The sequence below is a fragment of the Epinephelus lanceolatus genome, chromosome 5, assembly GCF_041903045.1.
Source record: "Epinephelus lanceolatus isolate andai-2023 chromosome 5, ASM4190304v1, whole genome shotgun sequence".
Taxonomy (NCBI): Eukaryota; Metazoa; Chordata; class Actinopteri; order Perciformes; family Serranidae; genus Epinephelus; species Epinephelus lanceolatus.
Window position 1 is genome coordinate 39261401 of NC_135738.1, and position 23677 is coordinate 39285077.

The following is a 23677-nucleotide window of genomic DNA, read 5'->3' on the forward strand; positions in this document are numbered from 1 at the left end:
CCATCAGCAGCGCTGGGCTGAGAGAACAGAGTTCAGGTGGCTACGAGGATGATTTACGTTCACACACTGTTGCGCCTTGCAGGATACTCGGGATAACAATGGCCACAGCAACTTCAGTCACCACTCTTTAGTAGAAATAAAAGGCTTTTGGGGGGTTTATTTCTCCTCACTGAGCGCAGTCATTAAAGAAATTGTCAACTGAAAAGCGGTTAGGAAGTTGGACGTCGTTTACTGAGGTGAGTGTGACGCCAGGTTTCATATTTTGTTCCTGTGTGATATTCATGTGTAGAGATTTAACAGCTGGTGTGTGGTGTTTGAAGTATAAGACGCTCAGTTGTGAAAATGACTCCAGTGTCTACATGTGCAGTCATTTTGCTGGTTAGAGAGGTTAAATACGGAAGGACGTGACATTCTGCTCAACACCTTGCGTGCACGGCGAATATCAAAGGAAACATACTGAAGTGCGTTTGTGTGCGTATGACCGATAGAGTTGCAGCTTTATTGTTTGGCCTATTTCATGTTCAGTTTAACTGACACATTATTACTGTTTACAGTCTTAGTTTCTGTTGGTCACTTTGGCACCAATGTGGCAGACAGGACATGTAATTAGACGTAATGACTGTGTGCAGAGCTCACTGCTATTAACAAGTATGAAAGAGTTTCCTTGCTGTTCAGCTCGTCAGTCAGTCACACTCAGCCTGCCCTCTGTCTTCCTGCTGAGAGGTGACTGCTGTGGATGTGCAGTGTGACTGGGTGTGAACGTCTTCATCAGGGTCAGTACAACCTGAGACTTGAGCAAGGCTGCCAGGTTTCTGTCTGCCTGCAGTTTGGGTTTAAGATAAGATAAAACTTAGTCTTAATGTAATTCTTGCTATAGACGTTGTAAAGCTTGTAATGCTCTCAAACACACAGTATATAGCTGCTCCACTCAAAGTGCAAATGGTGTTTGTATAATGGCACACTGAAAGGGAGATGATAGGATGTCAATAGCATGCTCAGGTTGTTTGCAGTTGCAGTAAATAATTCCAAGTGGAGATGGTTCAGCAGGTTATATCATCAGCCGCTTTTGGATTAACATTAGAAGACAGTAAGGTGATGCTTTTCCTGCCTGCAGGCTTGAAAGTTAGGTAACATCCTTTGCTTGTTTCTCCCGGATCAAACTAAAACACAGAAAACATATATTTTGCCAGGAAAATAAAAGACCGCTTGAGCAGTAGACATATTTTTCTCTCCCCTGACAACAGCTCTGATAATCATTCTTGGCAATTATAGTGAGAATAACGTGATGTAACACCTGCCCTGGTGCACTGTGACATCATGTATGAATTGTGCTTTTAATATAACAGATATTTTGTGTCTTTAATTTTTACAAGCTCATCTTGGAAAAAAGGCCACATAAGCTTTGATAAATTCATCCATTCATCCTTCAACACACTGAATGAATGGGTAAAAGTATTTCAGCCAGTCAAAACAAGCTTTTCACCGCCTATGAATGACTGAGTAAATGAATGAAAACATTACACTGGTATTTCCAGTACATCACCACTACCAGTGTGACATCACAGGAGCAGACCGGGAGGAGCACGCTGGTTATGACACATTAGTATCTTAGCAACAGACAGCATCCTTTTAGCTTGCCGCTCCGAGAACAAAACCAGCTTTATGGGCACAAGGTGCTGTGCTGTTTATCTCTCCTTAGAGCCTCTGGGAAATAATTTCAAATATGACACAAGTTATCATTGAGAACAACATGTTCGGACACAGAGTTTCTATAACACTAAAACAGTGTTCACGATATATGTGTTTTCTCTTTGTGCCTTTTTCCCCCTGCCTGAGGCTTTTCTCCATGTTGGAGGTTTTGTGATGGCTTTAATCTGTGTGTGTGTGTGTGTGTATGTGTATCTTCGTAATGTTTAATAATGGGTATTGTGGGGTTTTCAGAGGGCAGTCATGACCCACATGACGGTCAACCTTCATGCCCAAGGCCTCACATTCTGCTTGTGTGTGTATGCCTGTGTTTAATTCTTCCTCAATGGGTATTTCTAGCTAAATGGTATCGTTAGTCTAATTAAACATAATTATTTTGGGTTGTGAAACCACAGGACGCATATTGTAATCGTGATTTTATTATTTGCAAAGCACTTACTGGTGTACATTGACTATTCTGAAAGAAGCACACATTGAAGTGTTACCTAAATTTAACAAATTCAGTGTCTTTTGTATCATTTTGAGATCGTCTACCTCTGTAAACTACTGATTACTGTATGGAAATGCACACTCTGCCTGGCAACAAATATGTACACCCCGTGTGTTGCTAGCATCTTATTTTCTTTCTGCAGTGGTGTTCTCAGTAATTTATGTTTTTGTCGGCTGTCTGTGTAAGACACACATAACACACAATTGCTTCTGTTAAGTGTTACATAAGACCCGTAACAAGTAGCTAACTGCATGTTATCTTGAACACAGGCCATCACCGTATATGTAACAACAACCTACTGTAAAGTTCATTTCACAGGAATCATGTCAGGTGGACCTTTCATCTTTAAATTATATTATAGAAATATGTTTGTTTATTCATTATGTCGAGGAGAGATCGCTCCCTGACCACAGTTTACCCAATTTTTTGTCATGTGTTTGTGCAGTTGATAATATCAAGTTGTTTTTCTTTTTGTAAATTACAGTTTAATTACCATCAGAAAAAAAATCTATACAAACCTGATAGTACATTTTATGAAAAAAATGTTTGAGCATTTTATATCTTAATTATAGAAAGTACAGAGATAACAGAAAATGAGGTAGACAGAGATACCACTAAATGCCTGGGCTAATCTCGAACAGAGGAAGTTACCCCCCAGCCTTTCAAAAGCCTAGATTGGTTGAACATCAGTAAACAAATCCGCTCCTGTATGTTGGTAAATATGCAGATGGTATGTTGGTAATAAAATGCTTTTAAAAGGAAATTTCAGTTTATTTCAACCCGTCTCCTATCGTCCTAAATTTGTTTCAAGTCACTAGTGACATAGAAATAATAGTTAGCATGTTAGCCGTTAGCCTAGATACAGCCGTAGCATCAGACCTGTTAAAACTTAATTGAACGGGGATCCTTTCCAGTGCAAAGTTAGTCCACTAAACAAGCTTTTTCTCCACAAAGACGGCCTCATATCGTTAGGATAAATGTCAGAGAACATATAGAAAACGACATGTAAACGTGTTGTCTTACCTTACCGGTGTGGTGCCATGTTTGTTGTTTACCATTTAGCTAAGGCTGCAACCGGTCCCATTCCTTGCAACAGAGGTATTCCTCTTCTGTGGGCATTGGGGTACAGCATTCACATGTAACGTTACACCACCGAGTTCCAGAGCTAAATCCTTCCAGCAGCCATTCCTCCTCTGTCGTCCTCTAACGTTACCTGTTGTGCCTCTCTCTCTCTCCTCCTCCATTCTTCAATTTCACAAAGCTCTTCGTCAGTGTATTCTGGCTCAAATAAATAAGGGTGGCCATCGCCTCTCGATGTGGAAAGCCTATATACTAACATTCCACATTTAGGTGGTCTTCAGAGTTGTTGTCTTACCTTACTGTGTGTTTACTGTTTACCTCTGCTTCCCAAATCTCACAAGAACACGCCGCAGCAGCTGCAAGGCAGAACCGGACAGTAGCCTGAAAGGTTCATTCATTTATTTTATGAAAGATTTATAGAATAATGGCTGACTTTTTGCCAGACTTCGACTTTGTGGAGGAGGAATTTGATTTTGCAGAGTTTTATGGCCGCCCTTATTTATTTGAGCCAGAATACACTGGCGAAGAGCTTCGTGAAATTGAAAAACGGAGGAGGAGGAGAGAGAGAGAGGCGCAACAGGTAGAGGACGACAGAGGAGGAATGGCTGCTGCAAGGCTTTAGCTCTGGAGATTGGTGGTGTAACCCCCAGAACAGGAATACCTCTGTTTCAAGGAATGAGACCGGTTGCAGCCTTAGCTAAATGGTAAATAACAAACATGGCACCACACCGGTAAGGTAAGACAACACGTTTACATGTCGTTTTCTATGTTCTCTGACATTTATCCTAACGATATGAGGTGGTCTTTGTGGAGAAAAAGCTTGTTTAGTGGACTAACTTTGCACTTGAAAGGATGCCCGTTCACTTACGTTTTAACAGGTCTGACGCTACGGCTGTATCTAGGCTAACGGCTAACATGCTAACTATTATTTCTATGTCACTAGTGACTTGAAACAAATTTAGGACGATAGGAAACGGGTTGAAATAAACCGAAATTTCCCTTTAAAGCTAAAGTTGGTAACTTTTATAAAAAATAACTTTTTGTCATGGCGGCACGGTGGTGTGGTGGTTAGCACTGTCGCTTCACAGCAAGAGGGTTCCCGGTTCGATCCCGGGTGTGGGAGCCCTTCTGGCAGTTTGCATGTTCTCCCCGTGTCAGCGTGGGTTCTCTCCGGGCACTCCGGCTTCCTCCCACAGTCCAAAGACATGCAGACTGGGGACTAGGTTAATTGGTGACTCCAAATTGTCCGTAGGTGTGAGCGTGAATGGTTGTTTGTCTTTATGTGTCAGCCCTGTGATAGTCTGGCGACCTGTCCAGGGTGTACCCTGCCTCTCGCCCAATGTCATCTGGGATAGGCTCCAGCCCCCCCGCGACCCTCAAGAGGATGAAGTGGTTAGAAGATGAATGAATGAACTTTTTGTCATATTTACTGAAAGTGCCAGTACATCCACACTACAGTACATGAGACAGATAATCTGTGAAAAAAATCATGTTGCTTGTAAACTGCGGTTAAACTAGGCAGCGCTGATCAAAAGTGAATTAAGATTGTGTCACTGCATTGCCTATTTCTCACCTCAACTGTGTTCAGAAACATATTTAGTGCATTGTTAAGCTGTACAATGAAAACGTTTGCTCCAGCTGGTGGGCAGTGCTTTGTTTTGCTTTTGACTGACTTCACCATGGCAGCTGTATTTTACAGCTAAACAGTACACTAAAATATTTTTCTGAAAACATTTCAGGCAAGAAATAGGCAATGCTGATACAGAATCTTGATTATTTGATCAACACTGCCAAGTTTAACAGTTTGACCATAGTTCAAAGCAGTGAGTGACATGATTGACAGCTGAGTTAGAGACTCCTCGACTCTGATTGGTTGTTTTCTTCTCGCAAATGCCATTTGAATCAGAAGAGACAGATGAATGAAGTTAAGATAATGTTTGATACAGAATATGGGTGTTTAGATTAACAGATGATTTGTGCTGATTAAGATTTAACAGAAGTCTTTGGCACTTTGACACCAGAGGGAGATATTTTGTGATCGAGGGACATCTGAGTGGCAGCAGGATAAATCCCCCCATGGAGTCCAGACACTGGTGGAGGTGGTGGCTGCTGACTCTGAGGATGATGGCTGATGAGGATGATGGCTGATGAGGCGGATGTGGCCGATGAATCTGAGAAGACTGGCAGTGATAGAGAGGTGGAGGGTGTCCACAGCTGCAGCGTGAAAGAACTAAAGACAGAAAAAGAACTATTTGAAATAGGAAGCAGTAAGATGACAGGGAAGGTGTGTCGCTGTGCTACTGGTTAATTGTGAATCAACTGTAGAAGAGCTGATGACTCAATTGACAGCCCTGGACAATGACAGCTGGCGATAATGAGTGAGCATGGGTACAAGGAGTGAATGGCAGGGTGAGAAAGAAAAATTACAGTCTAACCATGAAAAGCATTGTCTTCTTGTGTTCGCTAGAGCTTCATTTGAAGTTGTACAAAGAGCCAGAGGAATGTGTCTCATACTACTGTCAGGATGTAGTGACAATTTCAGCAAATATGACAAAAGTTATTTTTCTTTAGCTTTAATGTTTGTTTGTCTCTGTGCCACCACGTTTCTGTGTTTGTACTGTGTTTTAGTTTTATCGGTTTTAGCCACAATAGTGGCATGGCTGTATGGGTGGCAAAGCTTGTTGGTCAGTCTGCCACTTTGATTCAGACAATATCTCAAAAGACTCGTGACGGATGGACATGGGATTTAGTACAGACATTAAGGCATCTCAGAGGATGATGTCCACTGATTTTGGACATCCTGTGACTTTTTGTGCAGTGCCATCAGCAGGTCAAAGTTCTCAGTTATACAGTGCCAAATTTCAATATCTACTAAATGGAATGGAACCTAATTTTGATCAGATATTCATGTTCCACAGAGGATGTATCCTACTGACTTTGGGGACCCCCAAATTTTTCTTCTAGCACTATCAGATAGACATTGTGAGTGAAATATCTCAACAAGTTTGGTTTGGTACAGACATTTCCCCTTAGGATGATTTGTCATAACTTTATATGTTTTTTTTGTCTAGAACCATCATGTCCAACATAGTGCTTGAACTAATAATCGATTAATTTATTAGTTGATCAAAATAAATTTAATTGCAGGCTATTTTGTCATTATTTTGTCAACTATGCAGTAATGTCAAAACTGATTGTTCCAGGGTTTAACATAATAGTAAAGAGAATATTTTTAAATTTTGTACTGTGTTGTGAAACAAAACAAGACATTATATGGCATCACCTTTTGCTCTAGGACATTGCAATGGGCATTTTCAGTATTGTACTATTTTGATATTTTATAGGGGAAAAAATATCATTTGATTGAGAAAATGTCAAAATAATTGCTCTTTTTTTTAAAAGGTAGCTGTAGCCCCATAGTCTATACTTTAATTTTTGACCACATACTTGCAAAACTAATGACACTCCTACCAGCCTCTGCTTTGCATTTAGTGCTAATAATTAGAAAATGTTAGCATGCTAACACACTAAACTAAGAAGGAGAACATATTGAAACATTCTACCTTCTAAACTTAAGAATGTATGCATACTTATGCACACTGCTCAAAGCACCACTGGGCCAAAAACAGCTGGTGTGGGATGGTGTGTGGGCATGTATGAAGCTAAAGTATATCCTACTTATTTCTCTGTGTTTTCGTTCCTCCAGGTTAATTTATTGTGACCTCAGACCATGGCCTACACTTTAGGCTCGACCACTGAGGGCCAGACACGCAGCGTCGGACCTCAGCACTGTATCACCCGGGTGGAGCTGTCCGTCACTGCAACCAGCCTGCTGGACCGAGATGTAGCCTCCAAGTCAGACCCATTCTGTGTTCTCTTTCATGAAGTGGATGGAAACTGGGTGGAGGTAAGAATGGAGGGACAGCGGGATAAGAGAAAAACTGACAGATGGAGAGAAAAATGGAGGAGGAGATACTAGAGAAAGGGACAGGAGGGATGAAGAGGCATGTTTTGTCTTTATAAAACAGGTGGAAAGATGGAGAGAAATCAGCAGAGGATGGAAATGGCAGATTGAGGAGAAAAGGCTGAACACAGAGAAAATATATTAGTGTTCGGATCATACAGAGTCAAACCCATTTCCGGTGCTTCTTCATGCTGTGTTTTTTTCAACTCCAGGGAGGTGGAGAGAAGAGGATAAAAGATAGGCAGAAGTAAAAAGAAGACTGAAGGGAGGAAGGAAAATCTGAAAAGTGTTAGAAGTGCTTTCAAGGTGACGTCCACCATGCTGGCTGTTCCAAGAAAGAAAGACAAGAGGATTTTCTTTGTTGTCTATGTTGCTTTGCTCAGTATATGTTGTGAGCCAGATCCAAACTCATGATGCCTTGACCATCTGGCATGAGCCCCGGCGTGCTGAGCCCAGTAGGATGCTGCAACATTTGTGTTGTTCAGCGTTGTACTGACACTGTCGTCTTGGTTAAAGGCGCTATTAGGGCTGCCAAGTTAATGATATAAGGTTCCACAAGTAAGGTCCTTAATGGACCAATATTACCTCATTACAGATATATCTGTAATAGTGTCAAATGACAAGTAACAAGACACTTGAAGATCTGAAACTTTACAATCTTTGCCATGTACAAACTAGTACAATCAATACCACACACTGCTTGAATATTTTCAGTTCCAATATCTCTGCATGAGTTTGAATGTCCTCTCTGTGTCTGCCTGCGCTTCTTTGAAGTGTTTGCTGCCTCAGTCCAAAGACACGCAGGTTAAGGGCTTGGTCACACCAGGACTTAAGAGCAGTGAAATTTCATGGCAAAAATCAGTTCATTCCAATGAAATTGCTACAATTAGTGGATTTGCTTAAGGAGCTGAAATTAAGTGAGACAATGTTCCGTGTAGAGCTGAACTTTGGTGAACTTTGACAAGCAGATTTATGCCGTTGATCAATAGCAAGCCATCTAAACACAAGACAGAGAGCTGGAGAGTCCAAAGTGGAGGAAGCGATTGTAGCTTCAGCTGTGTTGTATCATTCACTTCTACTTTACTTCCTCTGTCAGTGTAAAAAGTGTTCCACAGATGGAATAGTTTGCAGTCGGTTATGAGACAGGAGTTGATGATACAAATACATCTTTTGAATTAAGTATGTGAGCTTATCGTTCCATTAGCAATTGAGCTAAGCTTACAAGAGATATTTTGTGTGAGTAGCGCTAGCCTGGCTGGCCTGGCTTTTAAGCTAATGGCTCACCAGCTATAAGATCACCAACTAACCTTGTGAGTAGCCACTATGTCGCCAAACTTCAGGACCCACCTATTCTGCATGGGCAAGCAAATGTTACTTTGTGGCATTACTATTGCTTGAGCCCTGTGATAGTCTAACAGCCTATTAAGGGTGTAGCCCTTCATTTGCCCCAGTGTATACAGGGACCGGCTCCAGTTCCTGACAATCAAGCACATACATAAACTGTAATAGAAGAAGATCAAGACCAGTCTCAGTTAGATGCTGGTTCTAGTTGTCATTGACCCTGCAAAGCCATGTAGTCTATAGAAGTTCCTTGGATGTATAAAACCTCTTAAAGCCCAGCAAGTCGTCGGCTACCCACTTGGGCTAGCTCTAAGCTTCTTAGATCAAGCATACAAATATAAATGTTTAAACTTTTGTCTATATGGACATGCTACACATTGTAAGCTTGGTTAGATTCTCCACAGTTCAATTGTTCAGTTCGTTTTACAGAAACCATGAGCATCAGAGTATAATTTATTCAGATTTACTAGCATGGTAAACAAGAGAGATGAAAAATGTGCTGACTCCCTACCTGTGAAGTGGTCATTAAGTCCAAACGTGTCTTTGTTTCAATAACTTATATTCTTTTTGTATGCAAGGGTCCACAAATCAAAAGAATCTAAAAGATTTTTCATAAAAATTGATCTTAGTAAAAATTGTCATGTAAAGTCAGATGTCAAACTCTCAGTTTAGTTTTTACCCCTTTCTTGCTCCTTTTCTCTAGTTGTCATAAACCTTTTTGGGTTTTCATCCTTTCTAAGGAAGGTTACCAGTATCTTGATACGTGGCTCTCTCTCAGTGCATGAGGCTGGCCTAGATGTCTCGTGGAGCTAGACCAAATGTATGATTTGTAATTGATATGTTATTTTATTGCCTAATTTTGTTTTTATACAAGTAATTGTTGGTTTAAATAAACAATTTGATAGTATTTGCTAGGGCTGGGCTGTATGACAAAATTTTCATATCACATGTTTTTAAAAAAAATCATATCGATTTCACGGTATTTGACCGTAAGACCGTAATAATTGCTCGGGTTCGGCCCACTTGACATGCTGCTGTGTTGTGCTATGGCCTATTCAAGTGCTGGAATGTATTATTTACATGACAATGCCTGAATGCAACACAGGCTCCGCTCCATTACACCGGGTGCACAACCTATTTTTCCTGTTTTAACGAAATGTTTCCCCAACGCATTCCCAACCCCCAGAACAACGCCGCGAGTTGACGGACCTGGCCAGATGCGGGCGGCTAGATAGCATGCTGTCGGCGAGAGCTGTTAGCGAAGTCATCTAGCAGAAGAGCTAGCAATATCTTCTTGCGAAGTCACTGTACCAACTGAATTGAGACGAGTTAAGTAGTGTGCTATTGAAAGAGCTGATATATATAGAAATGAATGCGAAATTAAAAAATATAGAGTAATTATCAACTGCATAGAAATCAACCTATGATCAACAATCACTTTTAATAGTGGAAAACAATCTTATGCTTATTTTTCTTTTGCATAAATAAATGAGATATTGTTTGTTTACAACTGTGATTGCAATATATTTCCTACTTCCGGCACCATTATGCTCTGTTTCTCCCATCTTGTCAACGCCCGAGTAGGAAAAATCCAATGCCTCCACGGTCCGAGGGTCAACGGAACCACTGCCGTGCTGCATGCTAGTCCGTTACTAGCTGTCATTGTCACCTCCATTGCAGTGAATGATTTCTGGTCAGCGTCAATCCGTCAATGCGTTAGGTGTGCTCGGTTATAATTATCTCGGACTCCGGTCAGCTTCGGTCAGGAAAATGCGGCCCGTGCTCTAGTGTGCTTACCTGTGTGTGTGTGTGTGTGTGTGTGTGTGCGCGCGCGCACATCGGGGCGAAACTCCGCCGTGTGCGATACAGAGAGCAGAGGAGAATTGTAAACGTGCGACCATGTAGAGACAGAAATGACATGCCGTCATGTAAGTAAGATAAATAACATAAGGCTATTTAGTTTGTTTGATTAAAGGACAAGGTATAGGCCTGTTCTATAGGCCTGGATATGAAGCGTACGTAGCGCCAAATTATATAACGGTAGTTTCTAAAGACCTAAGACAAAAGAAAAAACGGTAAATGTGTGTGTGTGTGTGTGTGTGTGTGTGTGTGTGCGTGTGCATGCGTGTGTATGCCTGTGTGTGTGTGTGTGTGTGTGTGTGTGTGTGTGCACGTGTCTAAGTTTAGGTGTTTAGGTGAAACACTTTCCCGCCGCGCACGTTCTGGACGTTGTTTGGGCTATTCACTGGTATTTCGGTATATGAAAAATTCATATCATAACAAAAATAAATACTGATTTTCAGTACGAACTGGTATACCGCACAGCCCTAGTATTTGCTATCTTTGCTGAGCAAGAGATTCGTGTGAAAGGAGTTAAAGACACGTCTCGTGCAGATGCCTATCCCAGACACAGGCTGGTTTAGTTCAGTGACTGAAGCAAATAAAAGCCTGGGCTGTGATCTTCAGTTTTACAGTAGGGTTACTGTAAATGGCACTTGACTATAGATTTGATACGTAGAGCCTTTCAGCTGTGCTGCATCAAGTAGCAGAAAAGTTGAGTTCAGGCACTTTGTGTTCTGTTCCTTGTTCAGGGTGCCATCTTCATTTCTGTGACAATATGTGATGTGAATGTGTGATATACAGTGTTTTCATGGTGTAGAAAAATGAAAACATGAGTGCTAAGTTGAAGATGCTGAAGAGGAACATGGTGATGAAGTTTTGGTGTGTGTAGGCTGCTGCCTCAAGGCTTTTCTGTAGCGAACAGCTGGTCAACAGGGCAAACTGGCTTTTTTGTATGTGTGTGCGTGTGTGTGTGTGTGTGTGTGTGTAGGCGAGTGCCTCGGGTTGTAGCTAGCTGTCGGTCAGCAGGGCATGTGGCTCCAATGTGGAATTGCCAACTGTTACTATGGCAACGGGAAGGGAAACAAAAGCTTAGTGCTCCTGGAGTGAGGGAACGATGGAGGAGGCGAAATGAGGCCCGAACCTTTTCTCGGATATTATCCACAGCTTGCTCTTTCTCTCACACCCCGGCTTTCTCACTTTCTCTGATCCCCCTCCTGTTAGCTTTGTGTTCTCTCTCTCCTCGTTTCTCCGATTGTCTTCCTCATTTCTGTCACCAGTCTTCCCCTCTCTGTCTCTCTCTGTCTCACTTTCTGTCTATCTTTGTCTGTCTTGTGAGATCAAGGTGTGAGAAGCAGCTGGGTCCATCGGGGGAAAAGAGAGAGAGAGAAAGAGAGGGGGAAAGAGTGAGAGTGAGGAGGTGTGAGAGAGGAAGATGAGAAATGGGTGGAGGGAAAGAGAGGGTGAAGGGAAAATAAGCGAGAGAAGGAGAGAATCGAGAAGGAGAGGAGACAGAGATGAGAACGTGAATGAGCGACAGATAGAACAAGGAGTGTGACTGAACAAGCGGAGGATGAAGGAAAGTGGTGAATGAAGGAAACCATGATGGAAGATTACGATAGCAGCCAAAGCTGGTGTTAGTGAGACAGAAATATGGATCTCAGCTATGTAAATGACGTGGCACCCAGTTTGCAGACTGCTTTGGCTATTTTCTAAATTCCTTTGACTTTTCTTTTTTTTTTTTTTTTCATTTTTTTCTCTCCAAACTGTAAATCCTCATACTAATCTCAACACGTGTTATGGACACAGATAATGCGCCTGTAACACTGCAAGTGAGAACTCACATCCAAAGTGATGATTTACCACGTACAGTAGGGATGCTAAAATCAGTGGAGTTTATAATGGCATCTTTAGTGCAGCCTTATGTAGCCTTGTAATGTCATTGCTGGATCATTTTTTATACTAAACCTCGTTTTCAGTGACTTTCCTGCTTAATTCTACACATTTAAATGAAACAGAGATAGTTAAAATAAAAAGGTCCTTCACCAAAATCATTGCCAGAACACACTGCTAGTGTCCTTTGTTAGGTCTCTTTCGGTGTTAAAAGAATCAATTCAGATGTCCACATAAAGGTGAACTCTGGGTTATTAAAGGTTCTCTAATCAAAATTTTTGTGTTAAAAGAATACATCACCCACAAAATGACCATTTGTATATCAATTAGTGATGCTATCTTACCTTAAATTTGTGAAGAAAATCTATATATAACTACATCAAAACATCGGTTTACAAACTCTCACACAACTCATAATCCAAATGTCATTTATCCAGATGTATGCTCAGTACTTGAACACGTGCATTTTCACTGAAACCTTTCTATTTAAAACTGAACTGAGGGTGAAACCTATCTGTGGGGGTGGGTTGAATTATAGTGCACCAGTTGGGTGACAGTTTGTAAAAGGTTATATAGTTTTGCTGTTGTTGAACATGGTGCCTTATCAATCAATAAATCAGTATGTTCGCTGTTTTCTGTGGAGGCATGTGAGAAAAACAAAGTATGCTTCACAAATTCAAAGTTCACCTGCTTTCGTGACTGGTGAACTCGTAGCCTATTTGTGCATTTGTTACAAAAATGTTGAGTGGGACAAACCTGGACTCACAACGAAGTGAGATGCCTTCTGAATATATGGGCTGAAGATAACACTTCTTCATTGCTTGAGAAGGTGCAGTAGAACACAGAGGTATTCAAAAATATTCAGCTATAAAATGAAAGAGAGCAGTGGACTGATGAAACAGAGCAGTACCACCTGAGATCATGAAGGCAGTGTAGCGTAGTTCAAGCAACATGTGACTATAGATTGTAGACCATTGCCATCTACAACACTGCCTCCGTTTAAGGTGGAACATTATGACCCCCTTCATCGTTGCCTTGTTTGTTGTTGTGTGAATCTTTAGACTCTGACCTCTAGTGCCATCTATTGGCTATATCTATGTTGGGTCGGTATGAGAAAAAAAAATGGTCCGGTTTTTGTGAAAAAAAAACAAACGCATCAAGTCGGTAATACCGGGTTTTCGCCACTTGGGGGCGCAATTGACTCATTTAAAATAAAAAATGACCTTAGGACAACAGAGTGACAGTAACACTTTGTTTCTTTTATTCCTTACAAATAAATTTGCAGGTTTAGTTTAGTCAGTGCAAACAAGGGTTGCCTCCTTCGTCTGGATCAAAGCCAAAGTGTTGCCATAGTGGTGCATTCTTTGATTTCTTCGAGACTAAATTGTCCGCCATTATTGACTCCCCGTCACTGTTAAACAAACTCCAGGCTAGGGCTGAATGATATATCGTTATCGTATCTATACCGAGATATGAACATGCAAGATATTAATATCCCAAAAGGCAACGATATTGACGATATAATTTCCCCATGAGTTTCCCCAGCTTGACCTGCATGTACAGCTCAGCCAGTCACAAACATCCTTTTTACGCTTGCCCTAAATGTACAGCTACGGCCAGCCAATCACAAACCTCATTTCCTGCTTGCCTTGGATCGACAACAAAGCCAGCCAATCACAAACATCCCCTTGAGCGAGGGAGACGTGCTGCTGCTAGCAACTTGCTAGTACACACAACACATTTGCGACTAAAAATAATTTTGTTCAAGCAAATTAAATCATTCAGCACGCTGTGTGAGTACAGATTTCAACCAGCAGCAGAAATGAAAGGCGAAACTTACTGGTTGTGGGTTGAATGGGGATCACAGACGGGAATACCGTGGTTTACCGGCGTTTCGCCGTACGTGAAGAGCCTGGTGACGCGAGGCTACCGGCGACCGAGAAGCCCGGCTCCAGGTGAATAAGTTGGTGTCATGACTGTGCAGAAGTACCGGAACAGCCGAGCCGTAGCGGCACACAGGTATGTGACGTGTCAGAGGAGAAACGAGCCGTTAACATTTCCACAAACCTCACCGCACTTTAGGGACTGTTCTTTACTTATGAAGGGACTGTTCTTTACTTGTCAGGGGAGGAGGGTGGCTGGTTGATTTTTATTTTATTTTTTTATTTTATTTTGATCCCCCCTATGTTAATCACTGATTGATGCTGTTTTTGAAGTATGAATAAGTCAATAAGTAATTTATTCCATTGAAATATCATTGATGTATTATAGAAAAGTGATTTATCTTTTTATAAATGACAAAAGGCACATCTGCCTCATTTTGGCTGTGGTATCCTGATACTACTCAGAACAGTGATATTTTCACTGGTATCGTACCGTGGGTCCCAATTTTGGTACCGTGACAACACTACCGAGGACTGTATGAACAGTGCCTTGCATTAAAAGACACGGCAGGGACATCTGGGTCCTCCTGTGTCAAGCCCAAGCAAGGTCGGATTGCAGATGCATTCAGTAGCATAATGCCATACCAATCGACGTCCAGCAGGCACAAAGACATTACAAATGTTATAACGTACCATATTGCTACACATGATTCCCGTGTATTCAGTCACTAAAGAGGGCTTCCAGAAAATGGTTCGGACTCGGTTTTTTTTTTTTTAATTTTTTATAAAGAATGCTTAGTTTTCACTGAACCCATAATCATATCGTATCGTATCAGTATCGAGATATCTGGCATAAATATCGAGATATGAAATTTTCTCCATATCGTTCAGCCCTACTCCAGGCTACAGTAGAGGCCTTGGCGCATGCGCATGCGCCAAGGCCTCTACTGTAGCCTGGAGTAGGCTACAGTAGAGGCTACAGTAGAGGCTTTGGCGCATGCGCACTCGCAACCCCTAGCTCAGTCCCCGCCCCATCCCCATCCCCCTCTCTCTCCCCTGCTCGCTGTGCGCTTGGCGAAGAGGCAGACACAGGTGCTCACAAACTCGGGTGTACGATAAGCGGAGCGGACTCGAGGAATATCCGCAGTCATTCGGGCTTCCATAGTCGAGTGCACTTCCCCGTTGTAGTTTCCTGTAAAAATGTCCGTGAAAAATCCCCGTAATGTGAAAAATACATGCCGAGCAGTTTTTTGTGTGACACTGGTGCGCGGAGCGGAGTCCACGCGGTCGTAAAATCTGAGCTTTGCGCGCACAGGGCTTGCGGATGTCCGGGGACTTCCGCGGAGTCCGCTCTGCGTACGTTCCGCTGTAAAATGACCAAAACGGAGTACCGAACCGAACTGGTATTACCGAGAACCAAACCGACCCAACCCTAATCTATGCCATCATAAAGGATGCATTGAAGTATGTGGGCTATGACATTTACAATGTTTGAAACGGATGTGTCTATTTTCAGGGGAGTAAAGCGAGTTAAAGGGAGTATAAATGAGCCTTTGAGGTGTTTTAAGTACCTGCTATTGAAACACTGTAACTGCCATTTTTTATGCAAGTCTGTGTTTTGGTGCTGCAAGTTTGTCCAGGTGTTTCCTTTATAAAAGCAACTTCTCTGATGTCTGAGTCTTTGAAACCATTTGGGCTCATCTCATTGATTGTCTCTTTTCTGTCTATTGAACACCAGAACGAAAAAAAACAGATGTGTGCGTGCACGCGCATGCGCACACACACACACACACACACACACACACACACACATTTACTGTTATCACAAAAGTCCTTGTAAATTAGGCTGTAGAACTGTAAAATCCATGCTGGACCTTACTTTAAAAAGTTTAAAATATTTTTAAGCAGCTGTAGTCCATCAGGTCCTTGTGTATTCAGGCAACTTTCCAGTCAAACCAGGCAACCCAGAAGAATTGCCAATCAACAAACACCTATAACAAGTGGGAAATTGTGCACTTATAAAAGAGACGGCAGAACATACACCAGCAAGTCAAGCAGCCAACTGGCAGATTATATGATTTTCCTGAAGCATGCATTATATTTATTCTTCGAATTTGACGACAGTCTTAAGAAATTCTTGTTATCATAACCCTGTACTATTCTATTGTTGCCCCGAGCTGTTAATATTGTTATTATTACACCCTTTGTATCTCAGAGGGAAAGGCTGGTTTCAGTTGTCATTTTTGTGGTCTTGTTTTTCTTTTGGTCTCATACATCTGATAGTAAACATGGACTGATAAGAAACAGGGTAGAAAATGGATGAAGTGCCACAAGGGTCTGATTCATTTCCAAAGCCCGGTGAGCCAGGTTTAAATCCACAGCAGCACAAATATGAGACATGTACTTGAGCCTGCTAGGCTGCCATGATGCCCCAGCAATATCAGTTTTTAAGCCACAAAGTGCAGCCGTACTCCTCTGCTCTCCTCCCATGCGTCAGACAGATGGATAAGTGCTGTAAGCACTGTTAGCAGGCTGAAGTTAAAACCCTTTTCCCTTTAAAGTAGGTCTGCAGTCTGTCTCTTCTCAGTTCTTTAGTAATAACAATTTCTACAGTCAGAGACATGTAAGATGTTTTCGATAAAGCATCTATAATGACACGTACATTTTATAGAGATACCTCATATCTATACTGTTATTTGATACTACTGGATTATCAAAGTGAAGTAGTATCAGTTCAAACAACACTGGAGATTTTCAGCTGCTTCTGGACAGATTAATCAGGACCGAGTGATACAGACAGTGTGTCTCAAATTGCATACTTCTGTACTTACACGTAATGTTCTGAGTGCACAAATGCGCTAAGTGTGTTCACACTGCAAAGTATGGGAAAATTCAGTGTACTACTGGCACATTCAAAATGGTCCAAAAGTTGAGTGTGGAATGATGGATACTTCTCACCTTTAACAGTCGCCATCTGTGTGACGTAGCAAACTTCTCAATTTTTGACATGGCGGCGGGCGACAACAAGGAGCCTGTTAGATATACATATTTTTTGGACTAAGTACCAATACTGCTGTCGCATACAAGCCTTTGGTAATGTTTATTGGGTCCGTAATAATTTGGTACTGCGGACAATACTGCAAGCGAACCAAAGCAAGGTTTAGACACAATAATGCTGAAAACTACTGTAATTGCTGATCTCAGTAAGGGAGAGTCACCATAATTGTAACAAAGATGTATTTACCTACATAAGTAATATTTTCAGGGAAAACAACCTGCATGTGTCTGCCATCAAAAACCACTCAAAGCTTTTCGATTGAGAAAACAAGTCACAAGGAATTAAACCGAAATTGGACGCTGTCCGATGTCACAAATGAAGCACGTGTGAGTCTTAATTGTAAAAGTGTGAACTGTAGCACAGCTAAAAGACAGCATTGAAAAAATAGTTTTCATGGCATTTCAACAATAATCAAGTCAAGCAACTGTTTTGTTTTCATGCCAAGCACGTGATCAGGTAATCTATAAAACATAATAATATTATTAAAACCCTACCAGATGCAGTAGTTGGCACATTCGCGTCCTTTCTCATTGGCAAATACATTGATGACACATACATAGTTTGTGAGTTTGATTGATAGAAGTTGTAAAAACATTATACAGCCCTTATCTAATTTGGGATATACAGTATTTGAAAGACATGTCTCCAAGTATGTATGTATGTATGTACAGTACAGGCCAAAAGTTTAGACACACCTTCTCATTCAATGCGTTTTCTTTATTTTCATGACTATTTACATTGTAGATTCTCACTGAAGGCATCAAAACTATGAATGAACACATGTGGAGTTATGTACTTAACAAAAAAAGGTGAAATAACTGAAAACATGTTTTATATTCTAGTTTCTTCAAAATAGCCACCCTTTGCTCTGATTACTGCTTTGCACACTCTTGGCATTCTCTCCATGAGCTTCAAGAGGTAGTCACCTGAAATGGTTTCCACTTCACAGGTGTGCCTTATCAGGGTTAATTAGTGGAATTTCTTGCTTTATCAATAGGGTTGGGACCATCAGTTGTGTTGTGCAGAAGTCAGGTTAATACACAGCCGACAGCCCTATTGGACAACTGTAAAAATTCATATTATGGCAAGAACCAATCAGCTAACTAAAGAAAAACGAGTGGCCATCATTACTTTAAGAAATGAAGGTCAGTCAGTCCGGAAAATTGCAAAAACTTTAAATGTGTCCCCAAGTGGAGTCGCAAAAACCATCAAGCACTACAACGAAACTGGCACACATGAGGACCGACCCAGGAAAGGAAGACCAAGAGTCACCTCTGCTTCTGAGGATAAGTTCATCCGAGTCACCAGCCTCAGAAATGGCAAGTTAACAGCAGCTCAGATCAGAGACCAGATGAATGCCACACAGAGTTCTAGCAGCAGACCCATCTCTAGAACAACTGTTAAGAGGAGACTGCGCCAATCAGGCCTTCATGGTCAAATAGCTGCTAGGAAACCACTGCTAAGGAGAGGCAACAAGCAGAAGAGATTTGTTTGGGCCAAGAAACACAAGGAATGGACATTAGACCAGTGGAAATCTGTGCTTTGGTCTGATGAGTCCAAATTTGAGATCTTTGGTTCCAACCGCCGTGTCTTTGTGAGACGCAGAAAAGGTGAACGGATGGATTCCACATGCCTGGTTCCCACTGTGAAGCATGGAGGAGGAGGTGTGATGGTTTGGGGGTGTTTTGCTGGTGACACTGTTGGGGATTTATTCAAAATTGAAGGCACACTGAACCAGCATGGCTACCACAGCATCCTGCAGCGACATGCCATCCCATCCGGTTTGCGTTTAGTTGGACCATCATTTATTTTTCAACAGGACAATGACCCCAAACACACCTCCAGGCTGTGTAAGGGCTATTTGACCAAGAAGGAGAGTGATGGAGTGCTGCGGCAGATGACCTGGCCTCCACAGTCACCGGACCTGAACCCAATCGAGATGGTTTGGGGTGAGCTGGACCGCAGAGTGAAGGCAAAGGGGCCAACAAGTGCTAAACACCTCTGGGAACTCCTTCAAGACTGTTGGAAAACCATTTCAGGTGACTACCTTTTGAAGCTCATGGAGAGAATGCCAAGAGTGTGCAAAGCAGTAATCAGAGCAAAGGGTGGCTATTTTGAAGAAACTAGAATATAAAACATGTTTTCAGTTATTTCACCTTTTTTTGTTAAGTACATAACTCCACATGTGTTCATTCATAGTTTTGATGCCTTCAGTGAGAATCTACAATTTAAATAGTCATGAAAATAAAGAAAACGCATTGAATGAGAAGGTGTGTCCAAACTTTTGGCCTGTACTGTATGTGTGTATATATATATATAGATATATATATATATATACACACACACACACACACACACACACACATACACATACACATGCACATATACAAGTTAAGTAATTAAGCTGTGCAAATCTGGGCAATAACAAATGTAATGCATGTTTAAAATGAGCAATTGGAAACTATGCTAATAAAACAAAGTATTGGACTCATTAAAAAGCCAAATGGGTGTTTATTGACCAATATACGAATGCAGATATAGATAAGAAAAATCCATTTCTCATCTCTCCAAATAAATAATATAAAACAAGAATAATCCTTTTTATTGTAAAATGTTTTTTTCTTTACAAAGAGCTTTTCCAAGTACTCAAAGACACTTAACATAACACACTAAGTAAGGAAACAAGAATCTACATGCTAGCAGTTCTGTAAGGCTGTACTTAGCCAAAGTGGTGCTCTCAGATTGTTTATTGTCAGCGTAGTTACATGTTTATGATAACTAATTTGTTGATGTTGAACATTGTTGACATTGTCATTAGCATGGTATAATTACTTTATTAACCATCTCAGATTAGTATATTAAGATGCTTAACTAAACACTAACTAAACACAATGTACAGCTGAGGATGATGGGAATGTCATTAGTTTTGCAGGTATTAGGTCATAAACCAATGTTTTGGACAAAGTGAAATTTTGAGCAGATAGTAGCACCAAATAAAAGGTCAGGGGATCACCACAGTAATTACAGTCCATCCTGTGTATACGTCTGTGTCAAATTTCTTGGTAAACCATCCAGTAATTTTAAAATTTTTAACTTTAAAACCACAAATGTTCATCAACATAGTCATGGAGCTTAAGAATAAGTCAGAGGGACACCAAAATCTGTAGGATTCATCCACTTGGTACCATGGATGTCTGCACCAAACTTCACAGCAATCCATCCAGATATTTTGGTCCGAATCAAAGTGTTGGACCAACTGACCAATTTACTGACCAACATTACTATCATTAGTGCCATGTTTCTAGAAAGGACCATCACAAAACCCAGGTAGTGGCACTTTTTTCTGTGTGAACTGGTTCAAATCAGCCTACTTATATTTAGCAACACATACCTACAAACACTGAAACCCCTCATCACCAAACACTGTAATAGAATATGACAACAAACAAAGTAAAGTGCTTTGTGTAGTGCCTGTTAATCAACGGAAGGACTGATGTAATTCAGTCCCAGATTGGTGACATTTCATGGCTGACATCTCCAGTTTATCAGTCCAATGACCATTCAAAAATGGCTTTTATATTCACCTAAATTCAGAAGTGGTGACAGGCTAGACGTATACTGACCTCGTCTAATGGTGGATAAACACACAATGCAGTGTGTTCAGTGTGAGTCAGACTGGAGAGTAGCACGGCCAGTGAGTATTAGTCATCCAACCACCTGGTTTGGAGGACCAAGAGCAAATAGCATGACTCTCACAATGCTCTTACAGACACCCACACACTCTGATCTGTCTGTGTGCCGTCCATCCAGGCTTTTTTTGGGGGGCATCAGAACTCATCACATGTAATACCTCGGAGCTGGATCCACCTGGGAAAAGTAGTTGAAAACAAAGAACATTAACTTTAGGGTTAAAATGTTTAAAGTCCATAATAATCTTTTTTCAATTATTTTAACATTGAATCAAATGGCTCTGTAACGTGAAGGTGCCACTTACAGTCTCATGGCCTGTTTTATTTAATTTAATTTATTATTTTATTTTATTTTTTTATAACCGTACCATTTGGGTCAGTGTTACTATAGTTTACTTTCATCAAACCCTGTTTTCATTACCTGCCCCGCATCAATGGCAGACAGAAAAAGTTGGCAATTAACTTGGGAAGAGAGCAGCTAAAGACCAACATACGTTGTGTTTTGTGGTAATGTTAGCATGCTAATCCAAGGCGGTCAACATGGCAAACATTATCAGCATATAATTGTTGTTGTGAACATGAACATGTTAGCATTAAAACTAACTGATGTGTACAAGTGACTGAAAAAACAGCTTCTAATTAGAGATACCCCTGACTAAGAATATTCCTGGTGGACCAATAGACGTCATTTAGAGGCCATTAGCCAACTAGTCGCCCACATGTTTACAATATTAAATTAATTATTAAATTATATATTTTGGATGGGGAAACACAGTGGTTTGAGTTCAAGGTCTGAGAAAGAATAGTATTAGTAACATTGTTAATACTGTGCTACACAGAGACAGAGATTACAGAGAAATACAAAACCGTACTAATGAACCGTCATTAATATAGGCCTACATTTTACAAGTGCACGACACACACCGAGTAAGCCGCCTGTGAATTACGCTGTCGGCAAAGCAGTAATGACTGTGCTAATTGGCTAATGGGCATGTAGCTACTTACATTTTACAACGTTATTAGCGCCAGTCTATGGCATTTTACAGTGTATAAATTATAAGATTTCCTTTGCTCATATGAAGCCAAGATAAATCCCTAAGTATAAATCCCTGAAGGATAAGTAACACACAAGACTTAAAATGCTGTTTTAGTGGAGACTTTACTGTCTTCACAATTTATTGTTTCTTATCTGTGAAATAAAAGTAAATAAAAGCTTCGTTTCCACTGAGGGATATGGTGTCAGTATACAAAAACAGACAGGAGGTCTGCGTCACCGCAACGCATAGTTACAATTCTGGGGAGGTGCACGTCAGGCTACGGCGTAGGCTCTATGTCGACGTGGAGCCTAGGCCATAGCTACGGCGTCGAATCAACGCAGAAGTATAAATCAGCTTTTAGGTTACTACACAACCTTAATAAGCAACGTATAGCCTTTTTACCTGAAATCCTGATTGCAGAGCTGATCTTCTTCCAGGCACTGTTTATGTGTTGGCCCATCATCCATGGGAGCGGTGTTAAGATCTGTGTAGTCTCCTGCACTAAAATCATCAACTTTTCCGTATTTATCAGACTGAATATTTATGGAAAAAGGGAAAGTTATCTGTCAGCTGTGATTGGTTTGTAACATGACTTCTGTCTGCTGAGTGTGGCCTTTCCCTGTGTCTGTCCTTTCAAATTAAATTCCCACATGGTACGGTCATGTAGGTTTTGATTTATATTGACAAGGCGCAGCTCCTAATAGAGTATCGTGTTGTTGTTTTTTCTGTGACTAAGTGACCAATGAAATCTTGCCGACTAACAACCTTTTTGGTCAACTAATGTTTGGTCGACAATTAGCCCTACTGCTAATAATGACAAGCCTACCAGTGCTGAAATCATTTTTTTTATGTGTTAATATCATTAGGGTGTTGCATTTATTTGACATCAACCTCTTGACACTTATAAATATACATCTATGATGCTACACTTGATGTTGTTTCGGCAGCACTGGCCAGCTTTTGCATTACATTACCCCACTGAGTAATGTAATGCAGTTATGTAAACATTTTATCACTTGTTGCTCTCAACTCAGTACAGAAATAACAGAGAGGTGCTGGATGTAAAGGAGTCAGAGACAAGCCTGCACTAATGTTAGAATAATGGGGTGATATAACCAGGTAACTCTGTTTTCCATGTAATCATGACACACTTGAGTATGATCACAATCAGGACAAGACTTATGGTTTACTAGTGTTCAACATAAACGAATTTGATATAAACTTGTTAGATTTTGTGAAATGGATAATGGATGGTGCCTTTTCGGTGAACCTTACAATTCCACTGGATGCACAGGTGCTTCCACAGTCCACTCGAATTGCATGTGTTTAAAGTTATTGTGGTTAGGTTTAGGAAAAGAAATATGGCAAGGACTTACTTTGAAATGACTCAAAGTTCACACAGCTACAAACACGTGACTCCAGGGAAACGTTTTTGTGACCCATCCACCATCCATCCTGCCTCCTTACACGATGGGACTTCTTCCTTGATTACTCCCATCAGTGCACTGGTCACGATTGCAGCTTATCAAAATACATGGGATATACAGTATATGATTTTGGATGCATTACTTTTCGTAGGAAAACATACAAACAGTTTGGAACAGCCTCAATTATGACAAAATTTCACACAAATGTTTGATAAGATAAAATGATGAAGTAATGACATTTTATATCAGAATGGTTGAAGTTAAACTTC

At 40.9% G+C, this 23677-nt stretch overlaps 1 protein-coding gene across 1 annotated transcript in view; it reads left to right on the top strand.

Moving 5' to 3' along the window:
• cpne2 (copine II) overlaps window positions 1–23677 on the top strand; it is a 74032-nt gene continuing 50355 nt past the window's right edge. Inside the window, exons 1-2 of the mRNA XM_033636047.2 lie at window positions 1–236; window positions 6984–7184. Of these exons, the coding sequence (XP_033491938.1) occupies window positions 7008–7184 (177 nt within the window). The 5' untranslated portion in view covers window positions 1–236; window positions 6984–7007. The remainder of the gene's footprint in view (window positions 237–6983; window positions 7185–23677) is intronic.